The 18,733-nt window shown below is 44.1% G+C and overlaps 1 protein-coding gene across 1 annotated transcript in view; it reads right to left on the reverse strand.

Annotated features, from left to right (window-relative positions):
- The window catches only part of LOC138487726 (carotenoid-cleaving dioxygenase, mitochondrial-like), a 192,495-nt gene that overhangs the window by 120,665 nt on the left and 53,097 nt on the right, over nt 1-18,733 (reverse strand). The window contains exons 6-7 of the mRNA XM_069614273.1: nt 10,140-10,268; nt 9,660-9,820 (exon numbers count right to left, since the gene is read on the reverse strand). Of these exons, the coding sequence (XP_069470374.1) occupies nt 9,660-9,820; nt 10,140-10,268 (290 nt within the window). The remainder of the gene's footprint in view (nt 1-9,659; nt 9,821-10,139; nt 10,269-18,733) is intronic.

The following is an 18,733-nucleotide window of genomic DNA, read 5'->3' on the forward strand; positions in this document are numbered from 1 at the left end:
AAGATGGGCGAGGAGAGGATTCCGAAGAGCAGACGGCTCCCCAGTTCAACATGTGATGCTACTAGGTGAATTAAGTGATGCGTTAAAAGAACCTGCACTTGTAGCAGTCGTAAAGTGTCAGGCCCATACGCAAGGTGACGACATCATCTTGTTGGGAAAAGCGGCAGCAGACGCTGCCGCCAAAGAAGCCTCCTACCTACCAAAACCCCCAACCGGTGAGTACATACTACAGAAGGTAATAGAAGAGACACAGCCAGAAGGATTCAACTCATTACCAGTCTCTCAAATTATTGAACTTCAGTAAGACGCACCCAGCGAGGAGGAGACATGAGTGAAAAGGGGGTGTAGCCAGTTATCCACTGATATATTATGGAGACAAAATAACACTGGCAAGGTAGTGATGCCAGAAAAATTGCTAGAGTTTGCATTTAAACAATTTAACGGAATTGTTGAAAAAATTAACGGATTACTCAAGAGTAGATTGTCAAAACTGTGTCATACATTCAAGAATAACTTGGTGTATTGTTTATCCCTGGGGCTTTTTGAAATGAGGAACCAACCTAGCAAGGACCACCACCTGTCACTCCATGAGATTGTGACAGGTAGGAGGATGCACACAGCCCACTCACCCTTGCGCAGACAATTAGACGCCCACCAAAGTGCAACAGTCCTAGGAGAAGAATTCCATGAGTATCTTAAGATCCTGAAAAGAGCTGCACAAGCCATAGCCAAATCAATAACAGCACCATTCACACAAGAGAACACCAATGATACAATGACCCCAGCCACAGATAGTCCAAGCTGCCAGTTGATGACAGGTGACAAGATGTATGTGAGGAGTTTTGTGAGTAGGTGGAACTGACCAAGGTTCCATGGTCCATACAAAGTAGTATACTGTACGCCTACAGCTGCCAAGGTGCAGGGCATGAGGTATTGGGTGCACCTGATGGATGTTCGTAAGGCTCATGGAAACACAGACTTCACGGACAACGAAGGTAACAGGAATGAGCAAAGTGCACAAACAGAGAGTGGAAAAGGTAGAGGTACAGGATAAGTGTCAGGCCCGAAATGAGAGCAAAATAAGGGATAAATAAAGATATGTAAATAAATGTATAGTGTCAACAAGTATTAGTAATATGTGATAAAATGCGATGAGAATAAAATGTCTCTCTATCTCTCTCCCCCTCTCTTCCTATCCCTTTCAACTTTTGATTAAGTAACTGAAAGTGTACATGATAGTAACGTTTTTTCTCCCTGTTGATGACTCTAGCTAACAGTGAATTGTCCCCCTCAGTCCCCCTCCCCCAGACTTAAGGTGTGGGGAAGAGGAACAGAGGGATGCAAAAGGAAAAAAGAAAAAAATAATAAGAGTACTCACTTATTCGAGAAATGGATAGTTAAAATAAACAGGAAAAGCTGAACTTAAAGGAATAGTGAAGGATGTGTAAAATGTGAAAAAGTAACATGCATGATTAACAAATGCTCATATTTGATTTATCAGGAGCTACAATGTGCATGGACGAGGCGCCTGCAGCAGCCAATGATAGTGTAGATAGAAGTAGACGAAGGAGATATGTTTATCCTAGTTATTAATATGAATGCATGCTGTTTGTGTGTGCAGTAGTATTCTTTTCAGCAGTATTTCGCTTGTTCCTGTATTGGACTATCACATATATTTCAAGCGATGTGAGCAAGGGGTGTGGGCATAACAACGATCAAGAAAGGGACCCATCTAATGTGGGATGGTGCTAAATTAATATGAGCCCACAGGAGCCATGAGGATGAATATAACAACACCACAAATATTACAACGATGCAAGCCACCCCACAGTCGCCACATGCAAATGACTCCGATTTTAGCGTTTACACAATGAATGACAGAACACCTTCCGAACTCACATGGGTACAAAATCATCTCTACCCAGCCAAAACGCCGGTGCTAGGAACTGTATCTCGAGATAATACGACCACTAATAAGGAGAGCAATGTTAATGGACATATGGCTATGGTGTGATTATAACGTGTACACAGAGTGGGAGGGGAAAGAGGATAGCAAAATTGCCCAGAGGAATGAGGGGGTGGGGTGGACCTGGGAGGAAAAAGAGAGAAACACAACAGGAAAAGTGGGAAGAACACTTTAAGTTTGGCCTAGACACAGCTGACGATCCTCAGCACCCACACCAAACGAACAAATGGTATGCTGACATGAGCAATACGGCTAAACAAGCAACTAACGAAAGTTGCTTCGTGTGCTCACTTATATCTCATGCTTGAGGAACCCCTAAAGTATTGCTGCCACAAGAAATACCATTTGGAGAGGCTCAGTGTCTCCTACATCTTACACTATGCCGAATAAAAAACCCTTTTCCAGCACACACGGTTTCATTCGAACTATTGCAGAATGAGCGGACATGTTCTCCCGGCCGCAAGGAGTAATTTGTGTGAAAGAGCCTTTCCTGGAGATAAAAGGGACATTGCATGTGGAAAATAAATGGCAAAATGAAGAAATATTATGCAAAGCGTAGGCGCTGAGAGGGTTGTCTGAAGAAAAGCTGTCATGGGTACAGAGAACCTGCTCCCCCATATGGACTGAACACTTAATGAAGCTCACTTGGGTCACCGCCATCGAGAAACCATTTAAACTACAAAAAGACATTTCTTACGAACTCTGTTTCTGAGGGGAAGGGAAAAAGAACATGGGAGAGAATAAGAACTGCAGCAAAACGCTCATAATACCTGACATGAAGAAAGGAGCAGCTGCAATGATGGATACATACTGGGTCTGCGGCAACGTGGCGTATCTCCCGCAATCATGGAGGGGTACATGTTCACTGGCAATGCTCCATTACGTGTTAATGGTGATTCCAGAAAGCCACATCCAAGGAAGAAGAACGCAAGCGCCCACTCTAAGCGGACTCTCCCCAACGCCACCCGAAGGAGTCCTCGTGTATACACTGGACTAGGAGGGGCTGCAGAGCACCATGCGAAGGAAAAAACGGTCATCAAACTATATTTCCACCAAATCATCAGAACTATTGCAACAGAACCCCGATCGATTCTGGTTATTCGGCTCCGTTGAAACTTTCTTTGCCTCCCTCGTCCCCAGTATCCAAGCGAGAGCAAATGCAAAGTGGCTTCATATCACCAGGTGGGAGCTCATCCAACCGGCCGACGACACTAAAGAGGGGTTCAAAGTCATCAAGGTAGAACTTAGAGCCCTGCAACTAATGACCATGCAAAACAGGTATGTGTTAGACCTGTTAACAGCGATCGATAGAGGTGTTTGCCAAAAAATCTGGAGCCCATGTTGCACATTTGTACAACGGAGAACGGGTCCCTTTCACACGTGATAGCAGCAGTGCACGACCTCGGAGAGCGCATGAAGGACAAAGGAGGAGCACAGCCCAGCACTTGGTTGGACAATCATTTTTCCTGGGTACCGTCCTGGCTAGGAATGACAGTGGGCCTCCTTACGAGTTTGGAGCTATTAGCACCATGGCTGCCTCCAAAACCGTGTCCGGGTAGTCTGAATGGGGACTTACCGGGTCATTCCAACCTTGGAGGATCCGGTAAATCCCCATTCTGAAAACCATTCCAATTCGAGCCCCCATAGGGCTCAAAGGAAATGGGGAAGGAGCTAATAACGGGCCGGCAAATAGCGGGCCCGTTATTATTAGCTCCCTGGTACTTTAACGGTTTCCGCTAAGAGCGGCTGGTAAAACCAGCCTGTCCTAGTGGAACCAGGAAAGGGATCTCGGAATGTGGTGGTAGGGAGTTAACGGCACCAGCATCCTTACCGGTGCTGTTAACCCCCTACCGCCATACTCGTAATGAGGCCCAGTGAAACTGCTCATACCACTCATTGTTTTTCTGCTCCTCGTTTTTTGTGTGTGCCAATTAGGACTCCGATGCTGTGCAAATGCAGTACCCAATGGTGCATTGATGATGGTAACAATGGGCCGTGCAAATGGAGTGGCGCAAATTAAACATGAGGCGGAGGTGCAAACAGGAGACAGTTCAGAGCCCAAATATAGAATGACTGCCATATACAACACAGGGCATAAAATGGATAATTTATACCGCACAACCATAAAGGAACCTAGAGAGTTGCAATGGTACAAGGAAGTATGGGTGGACCTGGAGGGTGAGGGAGGGTGTATTTATATGACCTATACCCCAGATGAGTATGCTAGTAGGGGGAAAGCCTCAAGAGCGGTATGTAGAGCATGGATGCCTATAAAGGGGACACCTGCATGGGACAAAGCAGTGGCAGAGGAAGAAAAACGTAAGAGATTGGGGCAGTCACAATATTCGTTACTTAAGTAACGAATGGGGGGGAAGAAGTGGGCATTTTGAAACCCCCTCCCCTATTGCTACGCTTCCTGGGTATGTCTAGTCACGGCTGCTTTGGGTTTAGGAACTGTGACCACCCTTGTGACACCCCGTATAACGGTGCAGCACCAGAGTGAATAAGTCTCCATTTTGTAAGCCACCGACTCCATTTTGTAACAGCAAGACAGTCGTGAAGTTCCAACGCAGGCCTGTAGCTCTCCCAGCCAGGCGCGCACAGCGAGCAAGCTACTCCCCCCACCTCCTCCCCTTTGCCATCTCTGCAGTTGTTCGCTTCCCATGGGAGACTAGCTGCAAGAATGCAACAAGCTTTACACTGCATCTTCTGCTTTCCGTCTTACTTCATTGACCCAAATACAGCCCTGAGCAGGGGCCAGCGTGAAAGCCATCCATCTCTATAAACCTGCCCCCATACCCAACAGACCCCGGTCATAAAGAGCACCATCCCTATATTCCTCAGGACAGGGTTGACAGTCAGGAGTGACCCTTGAATCCGTTTGATCATTCACGCCTTAATGGGGACACAGCCAACGTGTCTTTTGCATGCAAGATCGTGCAAACCTAGTAATGGGGCAATGTGTATAAGAATTAACAATATAACGCATAGGTGTAACTAGAAGTTCTTATGTTAAAGCTTACTTATGAACGTGTGATGTGCATTAACATATGGTACAAAGAATGCTTATAGGTATAGATTGAAATTCTATAATACTTAATCAGTACAATACTGTACACACCAGCACTAAACTACCTCATTTTCATAAGTTCAAATGTAAATATATGTACAATATTGTGTAAACATAACAGCAGCTAATCACTCTCAACAAGCCACAATCCCTGCTAAAGCTGTGCACACAAACCGCCGAGCCAACAATTACTTTTTAATGCAAGATGAATCTTGATTCAAGCCTGCGTTTTAATTTCTTGATAAGGTCTTTGTTATGATGAGTGTTTAGCTAGACGGTAAATATAGTGTACTCTAAACCAGTGTGGCCCGAATGCAATATAGTAAGCCACGTGTAAAAGCCTGCATGTAACACTATGTTTTGAAGGCCCTGTCTCATTGTGTAACGAGGAACCACACCACAAGGAGGTTTCGATTCTCCTCTGCTCTTCATGGTGTCTAGGTAAATTAGCAGAGATTCAACGATGTTTGGACATCTGATCACTAACACCCCCCCACACAATGAAATGTATGCCCATGATGGTATGTTACTCATGTGACCTAGCCATCCCAACCATATATTAGAATCCTCTTTGTTGTTAGAAGATGAACACTGCAAGCCATACAGTGACCTCATGAGCTCTACCCCTTAGATAGTATATCCTGAATGGTCTAAACAGGCCAAGCACAGTATTTAATGGATGTCTAATCTATGGCCAGTAATAAATAACCCGCCTTTGAACCATGTTTTCATAAGTGTTTTAATCTATAAGTCTTTGAGCTCACTGGACAAACAGATTATTGTAGCGAATGGATGGGAGTGTGTGGCCGCAAGGGCAAATGTCAAATGGTTACTTCTTTCACAAAAAAAAAACATTGCAAGTTGCTGCTCCTGCATACCAACTCGATGAGCCCAGCCGACCGATTGACCCAGAACACATCATTGTCTCATCACGTGCCCTCAAGCCAATCAAGTGACGCCGACCCTATAGCACCTATAGGTGTCCACTCTTAGGAACCAATCCCAATTGTTATGTGCCCACTAGGCCTTCCCTCAGCTTGATGACGATTTCCTTATATAAAATTGTATTGTAACATGTTTTCTGCAGAGCGCTCTCGGTGTGACCAGAGTAGATTCTGCTTGCCCTATTTTGGATACAACCTTTGATACCACCAGCACTTGGTCTTGGTATCTTTTCCTCTTAGGATGCGTTTTCATTGACTCCAACGGGAGAATTAACTGTATCTTTGGGGGCCGCTCACTTACAGAGGCAAGATATATATTGGTTATTGTGTCCTGAATTTGTTTCTATAGCATTAGTTAATGCTTTGTCAGAGTGCTGCAGATCACAGTCATATTTGAATAATTAAAGAGATCTTTCTCTCTGGAGCACCGGAAATGCACTAGCCAAGAGATCCTCTTTGTTACATTTCATATATAATTAGCCTGCCTGCAAATGCTGAAAATTACATGCAAGCCTGCCAAGCTTCTCTGGCAAAAAGGTTGCAGGCTCATATCGCAGGCAAAGAGCTAGGCTCGTCTCGAACGCCTTTCACTGTGGGAATCGGAAGTCCTTTGTATCACAGATGATCGGACGTCTGTCTGTGTCTAAAGAGTCTACCGTCCCGTAGCAGTGCTGAGTGGCAATGCCCAGGAACCCAGGAAATCCATTCTAAACTTGTTTCGAACTCTCAATTCACTCTTTGTACTGTGTACATACTTCACAGCATGGTCCTGTGTTTGGGTCAGCTCCATGTGCCGGTCCTACTACTTGTGCACCCTGCTCAAAGCATTGTGTTTTGATGGAAATGTTGCTGAAAACGACACTACCCCAGGTCCTTTCACTGCTGTACCCTTCACAATGAAGATCATCCTGTGCTGAAGAGTGGGTCCTAATTCACTGCAGTTCATGTGGGTTCCCCCACACGCTGAAAATGTGCGTGAAAGCATCTCCTTTGCAAGCAGCCACATTCCTGCAAACTGCCTTTATCCAAAAGTATTTCAGTTTCACAAGAACTCCACATCCCATTAAATTCCTGGTCATTTTCAGCAGCGCTAATTTCCTGTCGGCTTCTGGATATGCGTTCCCAATTCCTCATGCATACCTGAGCCTTTGGGTTTCCTTGTCATGCGCATGCCTCATTGTGTGGTAGCATCATGCTTATTAATTATATTCTGTACCCATGTACTTTGCCGTAGCTCTGGTCCTTGCATTTGAGCATGTGGGTGAAATTGGAGGCACATTGGAGGTACATTTCACCTGCATGTGGTAAACACTGTTCATATGGATTCTTCTCCATCTACCATAACAAAATGTAGATCATTCTGTGGGATGACGGACACAAAGGGATGTGGACTGGCTGGAAAACTCTAGCTAGACATTCTGTCCTAATGGCTATGATGACCTGAATAGCCAGAAAGCCAGAATTCTTGGCCAATATACGTTCCGAACATACCCAGAAGATTCACGTCTCGATTTTCCGAAACCCACAATGCGCAGCGGAAGGTCTCAGGATACGATAGAATTGTATATGCCACATAAAAGGCATTGTGAGGAAGGTGGGATGACACCAATTGCTTTTCTGCACCACTGAGTACAATTACGCTGGTTGTGGGTTTTTTCTATTGAGCCTTTGTGCTTGTGTTTCCGGAGTCCCCACACGATTCTGAGATGTATAATAACTTGTGAGGTACACACTTTTTAGTGTTTCAATATAGTTTAAACACTTTATTTCTTTATATTTCTCAATCCTGTTATCTACATAAGTTAATTTGTACATTTTCTACTTTTTTCCATTCAACAGATATCAGTCTATACAACGTTGTGTCAATGAATTGAAATGTCTGCACTTAAATGTAAAGTGTGAGCACATAACTGACACAATACCAAGTAAAGAATGTGCCTTGGCAAAGCCCAAGTAAGGGCGAAACAGCAGCACCTGCAGAGTAATGTCGGCACAATTGGTTTTTGTAAATAAACAAAGAAATTATGCATCAATCACCAGAAAAATCACAATCTAAATGTCACAAAAGAATGTACAAAGTGAAATAATTTGTGTGATATGGATATCTGTTGAACGGAAAAAAGTAGAAACTACAAATTTAACTTACGTGGTTAACAGGATTGAGAAATATAAAGAAAGTGTTTAAACTATATTCAAACACTAAAAGGTGTGTACCTCACAAGTTATTATACAACTCGGAAACGTGTGGGGACTCCCGAAACACAAGCGCAAAGGCTCAATAGAAAAAAAAACACAACCTCTGTAAACAATTGGACCGACTGGTGAAATTTCGGTTCCTACTGAGCCATGCAGCCACTGACCCCCAATTGAATGTTGACAGGTCAGCTACAAAAAATACCTAAGAAACTAAAACAGGGGCAGAGCGCAGAGACTGATGCAACTCACCCAAAACACAATAATTACAATTGCACTGGGCCTGGACTGCTACTACCCCACCTTCCCAATTCTTCTCTGCGGTCTAGGGGGCAAGAGTCCCAAACATCTCTGATTGTATACTCTGCCTGCATCAGAAATGTTTGAAGTGCTCCCCCTTTCAAATTCCTTGCTATCTCTGTAAGTGTGTGAAGTGAGTCTATTTTATCTTGTTCCAAGTATTTGCCGTATTAGAAGAAATTCTTGTTGGTGGCCTACCGGGGGCTGACAGCAAACATTGTTGCACCCAGTGCTTTGTTGCTATCAAGTGCTATTCAAAGCCTGTTCAGGGAAAACATCTTTCATTTTCAACCTGTGCAAGCAGCAGCCATATTGCATTATGATAGCATGGTGGACTAACGGACAACTACAGGGATCTGCAGAAGTGACCCCAAGAAGTCCACTTAATTTGTCATCCTTCTGTGTTTACAAAATGAGTAATGGTAAATTGGATAATAGTGAGAAATGGTATTGCTGCGAAGATAGGACTAAGTTTGCGCTACAAGTGCAGTAATATTTATAACATCACTACCCAATTCTTGTTTAATGCATCACCTTCATTTCAACTTGCTTAATTAACTTTGCTTGTATTTTAGACTTTCATCCCATTTGAGGTCAAGCATTGGGCTTTAGCATTATAGTTGAATGCAACTACCCATGGGTGTGTATCCGCTCACAATTGTTAAGTTAAGACGTGTGCTGTTTCAGCTCATATCAGTTTTAGGTCTTCCTCCACACCCACCTGTATTCCATTTGTTGAGTTTCTTGTACATTTCTGGGGCCCTATTGGATAATTACATTACATCGCTTATATCGCTAGCAATGTTCAAGTTGCTGTCTCACTCTGCATCCTCTCCTGCTTGCATATATACTGCTGGCTATTGGCTCTCCTGGAGTGTGCTATTTTGTCTCTGCAGTTCTCGTCAGCCCAGCCCGTTATGCGCTTTGTTGGTCTGCATGTCACATAACTACTTATGTATCATTTCTCTATCCCGGCAAACCCTTCAGTTGGTGCCAACACTAGAATATGCAAAGGGAACCAAGTCTAGATGAGGTTTAGACCTACACAATGTTTTTCATATATTTTCCAAAGACTTTAACAACTCAAACGGTGGCTATGGAGAGTGTAGGAACCAGCTACTATTAACTAGAATTGAAACGTCACTACAAATGCCAACCGCAGAAGTAGAGGAAAGGAAATACATACCTTTCCTGTGTGTTTATTTACAATGTGGAAAATTGTATTCTGTTCTGGCGTCCAGGTCATGACCTCGGAGAATCCCTTTCCTCTGAGTTTTGCAGCGATGATCTTCAGCAAGTCTATCTTTACTGACTGCTCGATGAAGACAACATAGTTTTCGCTCATTGCTGAAAGAGAAGAAGCAAATGGAGAACTAATTATTCCACAATCCTATTGAGATTTTTAGTAGGCAAAGCAAAGTACCTTGACTACAACTACCAAACAATTCTTCAGATTTGTCCGACCATTTTCCACTCGTCGTCCACCATTTTAATCCCTTTACTTCCTTATCAAACAGAGCTTCCATTATCACTTTGTTCAACACAATATTGTTTTGCTATTGTAGCATTATTTGACAACAGGGTTTCTGGGTTTGGGGACGTTATTATCTGCTTTCCTATTGACAATCTATAAACAATACCAATTTGCACTGCATGACGACATTACCAAAACTGTGATAATAGGATGGCTTCCTCTTGTCCACGGGGTCAATAGAACAGACAATTTGAGCGCCTTCTAGTGTCTCGTCGTCGTCTGACCTCTGAGGAGGAATGCGAATAATGTTGTAGCTTGAACCTAAACAAAAACACAATGATATTTGATGGATAATGTACAGCAATCTGCTCAAAGCTTACTACATACAGAAAGTTTGGGAAGGTAACATTGTCAATTATTAAGCTGAGGAGTGATAACATTGGCAGCCCCCGAGGGATGTGTGTGAGAGGTCAGTAATGCGAGATGGACAACTACTTGTGTTTTTATCCAAAGTGCAGATTAAACCTAAACCTACTCTATCAGGGAGTTCCCTACCTATGCTGAGGTCTAAGGGATGAACTCCTAGCATCAACAAAACTGACCCTCACACTAAACAACAAAACATTCAAAGTAAAACATAGACAACATAAATAAAAGAATAACCATTAATTTGAATGACCTTCACCTGTCATGGGTAGATCTCTTTCCCAGGATTACTCAAAGTCACTTTCTCCCAAATGTTCCAAACATAAAGTAAAGTTCTCCTTCCAATTTCAGCTAAGAAAACAGCACCAATGGTAATCCTGGATATCCTTCTTCCAGGATGGGTGTGCCATAGTCTTTTAAACTATGAATCAACTTCTGCTTCAACAACTTCCTTGGTATTATTGACCTCTTCAGTGTCTTTAGTATACTCGTCAGGATGCTTCTTCTTATGATGTTGTGTTCCTCTTGACAACCCCCTTCTACTAATGTTAATGTGGGAGTAGGATCCTTTGCTCCAAAGTATTCTACTAACTTCAGTCAGCTTTAGGTTAAGATGCACTGACAACAATGTACAACCACAGTTCAGCTAGGGCCACTACAACTTGATGCTTTAGAATGATAAGGTGTTTAAAGACAAGACTCTCGACTTCCACAGGTAGGCAAGGCACTCTTCTTTCCTGAGCTTTGAGAAAAGGGCAGCCTCTTTGCCTCTTCTGTCTGTCTTATTACCTCTAGTGTAATCTGCCTTTGCTTCCAGACTGCTTCTCCTTTAGCTTCATCAGCCTCAGCCTTACAGATTGATGTCTTAATCTTTGTCAAGCACCCAGTTCCCTTCCCCAGCTTCATCCACCTCTTTATGGTTCCAGTAGCTACCCTTAAGCTGTATGGCCACCCTTCCAGCTTGGATGGCAATGTCACACTTGCATCGGAGGATACTGGACCTTTAAAAACTTCATCACTCTCAGAATGTGGGTGAATAGTTCTTAACAATGCTGGTTTCACTACAGGAAGGATGTGCCTACTGGCTTGGGCAATTCTTGCGTTTCGCTTCAGTTTAATAACTTCTGTCTTCTTAGAATACTTGTTCTGAATGTTACAGGGGTCTCCTGTCAATATAGAACTAGATGTAGGTACATAGGATCACTTCTGAAAGCAGATTTTCAACTTTAAAGACAGGCAAGAAATGATATTCCTCTTTATTATCAGAGTTACACTCTACTCAAGTGGGGAATCACAATTGTTGCAGGTGATCTTGCTTTGATAGGATATACCTTGTAACAAATTGTGAAAGTCAGTGTTAGGTTTCTGTGTGATTTGGTATACTTTCCCCTTCTTAATTGGAGGCACGCGATCACTCTGGTAAGTTTTAATAGTCAACAATAAAGAATGAAAGACTTATTTTGTACACAAGCACTCTGACTTGCGTTAGCGTAACACGTGATACATTCTCATTGTTCGCATGCCTCTTCATAGCAATTAACTACTTTTACTCGCTTCCATAATTACGCAAGATATTATTAAACTAGCAACACTTTCCAGCAAGTTTTTCAAAGTTAACCTGCATACATACAGAGCTTCTCTCACCGGCTCCAGGAACATTACGCTTGAGGATTGCTTCGACTTCCCGTCTTCTTTGGGCTCTGCTACTCCTTTAGGCACTCTTGGGACCCACACCCCTCGGCAGCACATGCGTCGTCGGGCCGGCCTTAACCACGGGGAGTCTCCTTTACTCTTCTGTCCCTCAGATTGCTTCAGTACACGGTTTTGGCTCTGCATTCACAGTCATCAGGTGCACCTGAGAAGTCTTTCAAACTTGACATGTCTCCCTCGGTGTAGCCAGGACCAAGCAGGGTTTGTGAACGCCAGGTGAAATCTGCTTTCCTCTTGCCCCGGCGTCCCTTAAGTGAACCCACTTCCTCATGTACTGCCAGTCTTGTGTTCTTCTCCTTCTGCTACTACTCCCAGCCTTCTGGTTCCTGCTCCAGCTCCATTCTACTTCCCCCACCTGCTGCAGACTTTTAGCTCCTTAGGTGTGTCAATTAAGTTCAGGTGCAACCACTCAGGGCCCGATTCTTAAGTTGGCACAGTGAACATGCTAAGAAGCACAATTCACTGCGCCAAATCAGGACGCCCAGGCTCCACCACTATTCTCAAGTGGGCTTGGGCATCCTCCTAGTGCACACAAGTGCACCATCAGCATTGCGCCTGTTTCTGGCATAACGGGCGCAAGCCTGAAATCTCAGCAGCATTTTTGTAAAATAACATTTCTTATTTTACAAAAATGCTGCCGAGAACAGTGGTGTTCATGGACACTTGGACATTTTTTCCAGGGCTTCCGTTCCCAGTCCACACATGCAAACCTATGTTAACAAATTTCATTGGGTCAGTTTACCATCAAAAGCTCAAGGGTGCAGACTTGTCACTATTAGGATACGTTTAAATATTTAACCTTCCTGATAGAGACATCTCTGCATCTGTGAGCTCGTTTTGGCTTACTATGATGGAAGCTGGCCCAAAGCTATTCCTTAACATAGGTTTGCATGTGTGGACTGAGGTAAACACCACTGCGACTGGCTTCTTGTGGCACTCCTCAAGAATACCGGCACCAAAATGGTACCATATATGTGCGTGACTTTAGCGAACATATAAAACAGTAGGAATGCCACAAGAATACCAGTCTAAAGTGGCAGGTAATAAATGTGGCATTTGCTAGGTTGGTTTCAAACCCATCCTAGCAACTGCCACATGTATTCTGAAAGTGGCGCATTACTATCGACTTCAGAAGAATGTGCCACCTTCAGAATAGGTCTTAAATACCGAAAAGGTCATTAACGCTTTTAACTACCTTTTCGGTACTTAACACCCAGTTGAGAATCGGGCCCTCCGTGTTAATTGCCTGACCTTGGAAAAGGCTGTTTGGCCTACTTGCCTGTCCTTCACTTCTACATGTTTCCTGAGTCCTCTTCTTCATCTCAGTCCCTGTGGCATTATGGGACAAGTAGTTCACTTTAGGGAAGTTATGTTTTTCTACTTCTTATGATTGGCAAAAAGCCATCAAAAGGGAGGGATTTTGGAGAAAGTTAAAAAGTGGTTCCTCCCAGTTTTCCTGTCCGATTCCCCCTACCAGTTGTGATCCTACCGCAGTACACCACCCCCAGGGTCGGGATCAGATAGAGCGCCTCCATTTCCGTGGTCACATGAGGAGGGTCTCAGACCAGGTTTCCTTGGAGAATCCCATCAGATTCATCACAGAGGTGGGAGTTGGTGATGTGATAGTGCCACCACCATCCTTTCACAAAAGCTAAGGAAAGATTGGGATGACATACAAATTGGTACTGGTACAGTTGATGATGAGGCTTGCAAGGAAGACACTAAAGTACCACTGGCAGCATTAGCAGAGAAGGGGAACAACGCATCCAAGAAAAATCTGCAGTTGTGCACCCTTACTGTTCACCATTTAAGTCATGATATCATGGAGGGATATCGGCTGATATCGTACTCCTCGTGAAGATAAAATGTGTATAAGATTCCTAAGCCCCAGACAGTTAAACAAATGCAAGCATCTTTGGGTGTATTGGGTGTAATTGATTACTGCTTGCAATGGATTATGGGGTATGCAGAAATAATCAAACCACTCCAAGCATACACTTGTCTGAATACCTTAGAACCCTTGCAGTGGACACCAGAGGTAGAAGAGGTGTTAACCAAGATCAAGTCATGACTGGCGGAAGCACCTGATTTTGGCCTGGCTAACTATAAGAAGGGATTTACTCTCTATTGCAGTGAGAGAAATGGGTTTGCCTGGACTGCCCTTACTCAGAAGCACAGGATTCACCATAGACCCTTAGACTATCACAGCAAGGAGATGGATCCGGTCGCAGCTCGGATGCCGCCCTGTTTACGTTCAGTGGCGGCTGCTGCATTTGCAGTGGAACAAAGCAAAATAGTGATGGGGTCACCTCTAGAGGTGGCTATACTTTTTACTGAAAATGATCAACCAGCGTATGTCTGTATCACAAGCAAGCCAATATGAGTTGCTTTTGATAAATTCATTGAACATTACCCTAGCTAGATGCTCTGCCTGGAATCTAGCATCTCTGTTGCCTGGCCCGCAGGAAGGAGAGCCACATGACTGCACCCCACATGATTGCATATCGGTAACTGCCTGTCTGGTGATGCCACAGGCAGAACTCTCTGATGTGCCACTGTCTGATTCAGACTTACGAGTATTTTGCGGTTGGGTATTGTTTAAGACAGGAGGCAGGTGGTTGTGGAGTATGCAGTCATTGCCCACGGGTAGGAGAGTGAGATTGGAAAAATAACCACAATTGACATCAGCCCACAAAGCCAAACTAGCAGCTTTCACCAGGGCTTGCCACTTGAGGCTCAGCAATCGGTTAATATTGATAAAGATTTGAGTTACACGCTTGGCATAGCCCATGACCTTGGAAGTAGAGAGGCTTTGTGACCTCAACCGGAACACCCATACAAAGTAGTCAATGTTTGGTGGCATTATTAGATACTATAAAGCTGCTGAATGGATTCTATTGTGAAACGTGCAGCACATCTGTCTTTGAACGAACCTTTTCATTGTGTTAATGATTTTGCTGATATGACAGCTAAGCTGGCGGCCACGTCAGAGGAAGTGGATGCATACATTTTACCTGTTAAATCTGTACCAGAGGAAACTCTATACATAAAATGATGGAAAATCTCCTCTATATGCAGGAGAATTCCCCATCAAGTGAAAAGGATAATTGGATTAAAAACTGCTACCGGTTAGATGAGACGTGTTATTTGCTTGCAGAATAACGTGGGAAAAACTGTGTCCAACAGACCTGGGAAACATCACCACCTTTAAGGACCATTTGAAGGTCAGCAAAACGATTTCCTACAGTTGCCACAATACAACCAATGCAGTATTTGCTTGTGCTGGTAGATGTGTTTTCTGGTTTGGTGGGTGTTTTCTGGCTGGATGCAGACATATCCTTGTAGGAAAGCAGTTGCAGTGACAGTAGCGGAAATAATGACTTGTGAATGTGTACCTATATTTTGGATTACTGGGTGTGTTAACAGTGGTCAGGGCACTCACTTTGTTAATTAAAATTATCAAGAGAATGTTGTCAACTTGGAACATTCAGCACACTCTACATTGTACCTGCACACGTGTTGAGGAACTGCATGGCACCCTCAACCAGCTGACTCAAGAGGACTTTCAGCGATTGATGAGGGTGTGCTGGAGGCAGGGAGGAATCTGGAGTGGGCTATGGAATGCAAAGAGGTGCAAGATTACCTGAACTCGCAACTGGTGTCCATCAGACAAGGCGTCCTACATGACAGCTGGCAAAGACTGTTGAATAAAGAGACTGGAGTGCCAGAACTTCTGTGGGCCTGGAGAAAGTTCTGGAAGTACAAAGGCTGGTACTGTGAATCTAAGGAGTGCTCTTTCACGGCACAAGGTCCGATCAAAAGATTGTGGGTGCTGGCCAGCAGAAAAGTGCCCAGTCCGTGAGCAGGACACAACTAAGAAAAGATGCCTCGTCATGAAGTGTAGGAAGTTAAACCACACATGGTGCCTTGTGATACCTTGTTTCTGCCCTGGGGATGACCCCTGATTTGTAGTTTAGTATTCGCTCAAATTGTGAGTTTTGGCCTTTGCAGCCCCTGTAGTTATAATATTTCAATAAACTAGATGAAGGTAAAATAGTGTTGGTAGGAAACCACCAGAACCAGAACCAGGTGTGCATTTTACTGTTCACCAGGGTCAAAACAGTTCAGGGTTTTCTGGCCATCTACAGAAAGAAGAACGGTAGAGGTGTATGTTGAATTTTTGAAAGGATGGCCTAAGTGATTCACTGGTTTGAAGGTCTTGAGGAAGTGATTAGGCAAGTGACATAACAGAGTCTGCATGGTGGAGAAACCATATATATATAATGAGGAGACGCATGCATTTGAAGTTGCCCATTGCACTGCTACTATATGCACTCCAGGAGATGTTTTGGGTACTGTAAATCAAGAAATGTCTAAACAGCCTTTCATTAACACCACTGTGTCTCTAATGGTGTTTTCTCCGGTTTTGGCTGGGATAATATGGTGTTGTAATAGGTGCTGTCACCGACAAGGACACATGGTAATTAAAACGGGACCCTCCTGCTCACCTCCCCATTGGTTGACCCCTGACCATTGTGCTATGTTCGCTTTATTAGAAATCCAGCAACACGAATTGGGGCAGTTACTAAACCATGTTGTCTGTATTGAGTGAAACCCTCAATTCTGATGAGCTACAAATGTCCTCTTTTTAGGGGCTGTGTGGGCGAGGACAATGAAATCCAGACTCTAAAGGTTCCCACAATACAGCTTCCTTCCCTTGCTGATCAGAGTGAGTCACCCTAGATGCATATACATTTGCTCATGCTAGCCCTAGCATGAGCAAGTGTATATGCATCTAGGGTGACACACTCTGATCAGCAAGGGAAGGAAGCTGTATTGTGGGAACCTTTAGAGTCTGTATTGAGTGAAATAAAATGTTTCATACCTGTAAATGTTGTAGATGGTTAAACAGCGCAAAGGAAAAGCTGGCTGGGCCATAGATGAGGGACAATAGATAGAATTCCTTGTACAAGAGAAAAACAGGTGAATTGGGTATGAGAGTAGGGGGTTAGCCACGATAGAGGTGGGTTATTTGCTCAGTATGGCAAAAGGGGGAAGGGTGTCTGTTGACATTGGCAGCCCCTGAGGGAGGGTGGAGAGATCAGTGATGTGGTAGAGCCATACAGGCACCATATGATGTGCAGTTTTGAAATTTGGGTAAATGACGATGTTGGGAAAGGAAGTCTTGTTCGTTATGGACGATTGCCCCAGACATTGAATACCTGACTCACTATTAGCATCATAGAAGCCCCAGAGTTTATTTTTTTTGTTTCAATTGTAGCAGACATTTGGTAGGGTATTCTCCATCTATGGACTGTGGGTAATGCTTGCACTCAAAGTCTTTCTGATGCAGCATACAGTGTAGGACTGCTGAGACAGCACGTTAAGAAGCACTGGATGAAGGTCACCAAGTCTCCATCTTCGAATTCAGAGAGTTGGCGGTAGCTGAGCGAAGGGCTTGAGAACAAGTTATTTTGGAAGAGAAAGTTGGATGTAGTGCGGGCCCTGGCCCCAGAAAGCCTTGCAGATGATGCAGAGGGTCTTGAACATGATCCTTACAGCCACCAGGAGCCAGTGGAGAGATTTCAGTGCTGGAGAGATATGGTCCCTGGGCTTGAGGCCAAGGATACGTCCTGTAGTATTGCTCTGGATTAGTTGCAGGGGCAGAGAGTAGAGGCAGGCAGATTGAGAAAGAGGCTGTTGCAATAGTCCAGCCTAGAGAGAACCAGGGTTCTGGAGACAGGAGCCTCTGAGGGAAAGTGAGAAAAGAAAGAATACCTCTTAGGAGGTGCAGTTGGTGCAAGGTCTGTGATGTGAGAATGAGAGAGTGGAGTCGAAGATGACACCAAGGTTTTTTGCCTCACAGGAAGGCGAAGGAAGAGGGCCCAAGGAGGGCGGACAGAGTGAGATACGGAAAGCGGGAGCAGGGGTCCCAATGAGAAGGATCTCTGTCTTGCTGGCATTAAGGCAGAGATCTTTGGAGGTGCACCAATCTTAAATCCAGGATAGACAGTAAGGAATGAGCGAGAGAGGAGAGGAGGCTTAGGGGAGCCTGAAAGAGATCCAAGTGGCATCTACCGTCTTCTTAACACTGAAAGTTAAAGGAGACGGTAGAGATCAGATGAGTCAAAGGGGCCCAAGTAGACATTGAAAAGCCAGGGTGAGAAGATGGAGCTCTGGGGAACACCCCATGTGGAGAGAGAGATGGTGCAGAGAAAGGACCCACGTTGGACCTGGGAGGGTCGGTCCAGGAGTGTAATGGATTTTATGACACGGCATACCCCAACCAGAGACTTCTTCCACTGACACTGAAGGTGACGCACAATAAAAAAAGACGCCTTTTTATTTTTATTTGAACCCTGGATTCTTTCTCGAAGAGGCACCCAACCCGTTTCACACTCACCTTAACAAACACCCCGTGTCGCAATGGACCATGAACCAGGCCGGTGTGTAACAAAGAAATATTTATTTATTTTTAGAATTCAAATGAAAAATCAGAGCAAAACTAAATTTAGGGCAGCAGCCACCACGGTGTGGCAACACACATGCACAATGTTATAATAATATTAATTCAACTTTCTGACATCATCTACATAAACCTTAAATAGAAATGAAAATAAAATCACTTTTCTTCACAAGCATAGATGGTA

Source organism: Ambystoma mexicanum, chromosome 9, assembly GCF_040938575.1.
Source record: "Ambystoma mexicanum isolate Mex_15411 chromosome 9, UKY_AmexF1_1, whole genome shotgun sequence".
NCBI lineage: Eukaryota > Metazoa > Chordata > Amphibia > Caudata > Ambystomatidae > Ambystoma > Ambystoma mexicanum.